The 6,000-nt window shown below is 46.8% G+C and overlaps 1 protein-coding gene across 2 annotated transcripts in view; it reads right to left on the reverse strand.

Annotated features, from left to right (window-relative positions):
• EBF2 (EBF transcription factor 2) overlaps positions 1-6,000 on the reverse strand; it is a 108,347-nt gene extending 102,347 nt beyond the window's left edge. For both annotated transcript variants that reach the window (XM_072357169.1, XM_072357168.1), the window contains exons 1-5: positions 5,870-6,000; positions 3,421-3,577; positions 2,411-2,474; positions 2,086-2,141; positions 1,658-1,731 (exon numbers count right to left, since the gene is read on the reverse strand). In XM_072357169.1, the coding sequence (XP_072213270.1) occupies positions 1,658-1,731; positions 2,086-2,141; positions 2,411-2,474; positions 3,421-3,577; positions 5,870-6,000 (482 nt within the window). The remainder of the gene's footprint in view (positions 1-1,657; positions 1,732-2,085; positions 2,142-2,410; positions 2,475-3,420; positions 3,578-5,869) is intronic.

The raw sequence follows: 6,000 nt of genomic DNA on the forward strand, positions 1-6,000 counted from the left end.
CCGAACTGGGGCTTTAAAAAATTGATGCTGCCACTTAAGCAGCACACAATGAGGAACGTTTGATTATCGCACTTAAAAAGGAAGAAAATAAAATGTCAAGTTTAACTCGAGTGGGATCCGTTCCCTGGGTGTTATTCAAAGTGATGGGCGTGAGGCCTCTCTGGGATGCGCAGCGTCCCGCTATAGGAAAACAAGGCCTTTAAATATGGAACGTCTTGATGAGGATATAAAAACACTGAATGAGGAGTGCTCCGTATGGAAAGGACGTCCCCAAGTTGTAATTCTTCCTTGGCTAATTGAGCAAGCTGGAGAGTTGAGTATAATCTGAATGACAGTTTAAGGTTTAGGATGCTACTGATCAAGACCTGGATATGCTTCCAGGCACCAGCACAGGTCAGGTGTGTAAAGAGGTGAGCATCTTTTTCACACTTGGAAACCATAGAGAAGAAGCATGGAAAGAAAACAAACTCCTTTTAAAGAATGAGATGGCGTTGGCTGAAATCTGGAACAGAATCTCTCTCCGAAGAGGAGAAGCAGATAAAGACCAAATGTGCCAACTTTGTTTTGATAGCATAGAAACCCAGCTGGGCAACTCTATTCCTTCTCTGTCACTCACCCATCACAGATTGGACTTTCACAAGCAGTGAGAGCACGTGTGTACAAACATACGTACAAATGCATGTGCAAGTTCTCGGTGTGCCAGAAGGTAATGCACAACCCATAGATCTTTGCTGCTGCATCTACAGGTCTTTGTAGAGCACACACTGTGTGTATCTCACAATGTTTGCACACACGTGTGATTGCTGATGGAGAGTAACAGCGCTCATTATCTTAAGCAGCGGGAGCAAAACCAACACTGTGCTTTTATGTGATTCTTATTCTACTTAACCAATGCATCAACTACTCCTCTTTAAGCACCGTCTCTGAACAAGAAGTCTGTCCAAATACATTGCTATTACCACACTATTAATAGCCACTGATTTAAAAAAATAGCCTGTTAAAAAATATAAATAATAAAGGCTATTAATATCTCTAATAGTCAGGAGGCTGTTTTACAACGTGGCCACCAGCAGCACACAGAGCAGTGACCTCACCACCCCCACCAACGCCATCCATCCATCACAAGGCGTCTTCAGTGCAGGTCAGGATCAGTTTTGCTTTTCATTTCACATAAGAACAGTCTGTGCACAATTTAATACATTTTAATATGAGGACGTTGACCATTTGCATTGTTATATTTATTGGGGGGAAAAAAACAATCTAATGATGTGAGAACGGGGTAAGTAATGAGTTACCATAGAAGCACGATGTACATATGTACATACATAAGGTATGTGCAACTTCAGGGTTATACAAATGATATTAAAAACATCCTCGTGTCACCCTCTCAATTATAACATTTAAAAAGACTCAATTTTCATGTGTAATTAAAAGATAGAAACCCTTTAAGTATGGCTTACAAAGTATAGGAAGGATTTGGGTTTGGGTTTGGAAGCTTTCTTGCCTGGATGGATTTTTTGGGGGGAAGGAGAGCAACTAAACAAGATTAAAGAATGTTGATTATGTTCATTTAATAAATTAAAATCACTCGAAGGAAAAGCTTGAAAGGCCATTTCAGCATCAACGTAACCACCGGCCACGAACAAAAGCATCTTACCTGCACATGACTTCGTGAGTGAGCAGCACTCTGCACATCTCGGGATTCTTGTTCTGTCCTTCGTAAGTTATGGGCTACAAAAACAAAGACAAGGGGTCAGTGGGCACCACCTGGGCGTCCCTTCATTCTGATCACAGCCAAATTGGAGATGAAGGGGTTTTTTCCCCCCCTATTTTTCACTGTGGTTTGCAAGTGGACACCTTCCCCAAAAGCCCTTTGGAAAAGGGAGGGCAGCTTGTATAGAAATATTGGATAGGACCTTATAATGCATAGAGGGGAAAAATAAATAAAAAAAAATAAAAAAGAATGAGATAAAAACACAAAAGTTTTATTAGCAACTATAACACAAACAAGACAAAACCAAACAAGAGGAAGGATTAGGCAGAGAGCACGGATAAACGGGATGGGTGTATTTGAGCCACGCTCACCTGCTTGGTGACAGAATCAATGAGTCTGACATACAGATCCTGTTCAGTCCTGACACCTACAGCAAAAGAGGAGCGATTAATGCCGACGCGTCTCTCCGCACACAGCAGCACTTTAACAGCGCCCTATTGCACACAGCTTGGTTTCATTGCCTATAGTGCTCTCCCCAAAGCCACCGATGCACAGCAGAGCTCACCCCAACAACGAGGGGATGCTAAGGATGGGAACCCCAATGGATTCCCACTGTCCTTTAGAAATCACAGCAGCAGTGCCTAGAAATCCCACCCGGGTTCATTGCCTGCGGGAGGAGCAGCAGAGCGCACTCACCGTTGCTATACAGGAGCTGCAGTTTGTAATGCGTGCCGTTGTTGGTCTTTTCATTGCCTTGCTCCTGAAAAAGGAAGCAAAATTCAACTCTCCAAGAACTTAATTCGGGCGCGTTACAAACGTGAGAGCCGATCATTGCGATGGGAGCCACAAAGTGCATTAAAAGGGTGAATTGAGTGATGGGGATAAATTCACCTTCCCACTAACCCAGGAGAAACTACAAAATACCGCCGACATCGCTTTCTGTGGGAGCTCAAGAACTTCTTTTCCTCTCTTAGTCACTATTCTGCTCTCAAGGCAATACAGCATGCGATGAACGGGGACGTTTTGAGGCAGTTAACATCGAGCAGATTGATAGCAGAAATGCTTGGTGGTTTTTCTTGCTTTAAATGTGTTCGGTTACTTTGCAGCGCTGTCACTGCTGATACTTATTTCCTGCAGGTTACATTATAGTGTTTGCTCGCAGGATTTTTTCCCCTTCATTCCCTAAAAGATGCCCATCTCTGAACACGTTTTCCAATCGCGATAATCTTTTACACAAGTCAGAAAAGCAGCCATAAAAACAACAGCACGAAGCAGCACAAAACGCTTCACATGTGGATCCAAAGCACAAAAGCAAATGCTTTTCCAGCCCTGCCACTGACTGTGGAGCCTTGAGAAGCAAACAGCTCAGTGGATGATAGGACATAATTCAGGCCACATCCTGCTCCTGTTGGGGAACTAATAAAACTTGGCCGATCCGGTGGATTTAACCAAAATAATAAAAGATGATTTTTTTTATTATCCACCCTCCTTTCTCCCTCTGCCCCAAATGATTTTATTTCTTTTTATTCTATTCATAATGTAGGAAACCCCCCGTTGTGCTGTTGGTGCTGTGGGGGTTTGAAAGCTTTGTAGCCCCAGCAGCCCTTCCAAACACCTGAACGCTTCCCCGAGAGCGGGCTGTGCGGCACCGGGTGGTACAACAGGTATTCAATCTAAAGAGAGAAAAGAAAGATAAGCAGCCTTACTTTATCGTTTTCTACAAAGTCCACAAAAGCTGTCCTCTCTATTTCCACGGGCTGCCCTTGTCTGTCGTAGAGAGCCAGAACGAAGTGAAAGAAATTGGATTTCCTCAAGTTGGAAGGTGGCTGCTTTTCAAAGTGTGCTCTGGACAGAGCTACGCCGCTGTGGAGGAAACACACGGGACAGGAGGTGAGCGGAGAGACAAAGAGATCGTGCAAAGCGACAGACAGACGGGGCAGGAGGAGCTCAGGGGGAGCCCCGGAGCGCTCGGCGGTGCGGGATGCCCGGCGAGGTGATAACAGCCGCTCCGCTGCGGCTCAGAGGCAGCGCCGGGAAAGAGCTCTGCCCCATTCGGTGCCATCGGGGCTCACGTATCCTCGAGCATCCGAGCTGTGCTCGGAGGACAAAAATAATTTACAAGGAAAAAAAATAACTTAAAAAAAATTGCTGAACGCAATAGTTGTTTTCTTGCCTTTTATCTACCCGATTTTTTATTTATTTATTTTTTTTTTTTGGCTGGATGCAATAGTAGTTTTCCTGCCTCCTCTACCCTTTCCTTTCTCGCTAGACGCAATAGTTGTTCTTCTGCCTCCTCTACCCGTTTGCCTCCCGGCTGTCATATTTCTGCCCCCCGAAGTGGGAAGTACAGACAGCACAGCGCTTCCAGGCGTTCTGGTGGCCGCACATCCCACCCTCGTTTGCTTCTCCTGCTGAATATAAACCAACTCAAAGAGGTTCCTACGAGCGGACCGACCGCCTGAGGACACCCCGGTGAGAGGCGGCCCGTTTCGGACTCAACATCTGCTTCCCTCAGCAGCGAAGTTTGTCGCGAAGTCTTTAACGACCGACCTCGCACTGCTGCCCGGCTCTTCGGATTTAAACAGGGGGGATCTGGGTTCATTTGTCCTTTCCCCTTCATCTTCCCCACCGACCGCAGAAAAAGCGGCGATGTTTCCCATCACGGGATGCTGGAAACGCTTCTGTGTCAAAGGGGTGCAGAGCAGCACCTCCACAGCACCGAACATACGGGTTAAATCTAACAGCCAGACAAAACCCGGAGTTCAGAACTGTTTAATTTTCAACCCCCGGAGCTGTGCTGGTAAAAAAAAAAGCACTCAACTCTTTCGCAGAACTACAGCTGTTTCCCTGCGCTTTCCATTGCCAAATAGGTACGGTGTGAACTCACCGCATCCGCCACAACTGCACCCACTTTAGGGCTTTGATTTCTCGGTTCGTTACCGCTCCCAATAATAACCCAGCGCTACTTCTCCCCCTCCCCCCCCTCTCCCCTCAACCGCTGCCACGAATTGGAGGCTCCAAAGGAACCGTTTCCTTTTGCTTTCGCTTTCCCCGGCAATAAACGTCTTATCCGCCCCCCAACCCCCCCCCCCCCTCCCGTCACACCGTTTATTAAACCATCTATCGACATTCACAAAACTCCGATAAACTCCTCCCATGGTGAACGAAGAAACTCGCTCACGGATCGGGCCGTGGCTGGACTGTTTCTATAAGGTCCCCCCCTCTCTCGTTTTGGAGTCCCAATCCGCTGCTCCATGTGCCCTTCGCTTTGCCTCTATATAAAATAAAACCCAACGTACTGATTCAGCCTTCCCATCCCGGCGTTTATGTACCCGAAGAGTGATGAGAGAAATATGTATTAGTTAAAGGAGTTTCTATCATCTCATCCTACAAGGGAAAAGAGCGGAGCAGCGGTCCTGCACCAACTTGGCTGAGGAGAGGATTAAAAAAATAATAAAGTAATTGAAATAAATAGGGAAAAATAGGTAGGAATAGGGGGGATGATGCTAAATACTAAACGAACCAAAAGAGCAAATAATTAAACGACAAAGCCAAGAGCCAAAGCCCAGGCGGGGTGCGAGCAGTGGGAACGCGGCATGCCATGCTGTTACCCCCTGCCCGCATCTATGGGTTAACATTACGCCGGCGCTCACGGTAGCGACGGAGGCGCTTGAATTAAGTAAAACAAGATGGGATGAGGGGTGAGGGAAAGGAGGGGGGGGGGGAAGATCGGCGTTTGAGTTGATTTTTTTTAAACTTTGGCTGCTTCTATCCTGCTGTACGGCTCGGGAAGTGGGAAAGAGTCGTTGGTATCGCTAGAAGGAGAGATTCCTTCCGACAAGGCTCTTGTGTAGAGGGGGGGGTGAAAAAGAAGGATGGGGGGGGGTGGGGGGAGCCGATCTGCTGTCAGAGCCTGCAGTGGATTTGAGGAGTCGCGATGCTCTGCTGTGTCCCCATCTCTGCCTGCACTGCCCTGAACCATCATTGAGAAGTCCGGGGAGGGAAGTAGGTGGGGGGGTGAGGGGACAGAAAGGGAGAAAATCAATTTGATATCAAATAAAAGGGAGGAAAGAAAAGGCTGCTGGAAAAGGGGGAGAATAAAGGAAAAGAAATATAAAGAAGGGGAAGAAAGAGGAGAAAACCGCTCCCGGTTACCTTTGTGCTGCTACATTTGCATCCACAACCCCAACGTTTCTGACCCAGGACCTGACGGAATCCATCTCAGAACCCAGAGTTTTGTCTTTCAGAATCGGTCCTCTTCCCAAAGTATCTTGGATCCCAAACAT

This window comes from Excalfactoria chinensis, chromosome 25 (genome assembly GCF_039878825.1).
Source record: "Excalfactoria chinensis isolate bCotChi1 chromosome 25, bCotChi1.hap2, whole genome shotgun sequence".
Lineage (NCBI taxonomy): Eukaryota > Metazoa > Chordata > Aves > Galliformes > Phasianidae > Excalfactoria > Excalfactoria chinensis.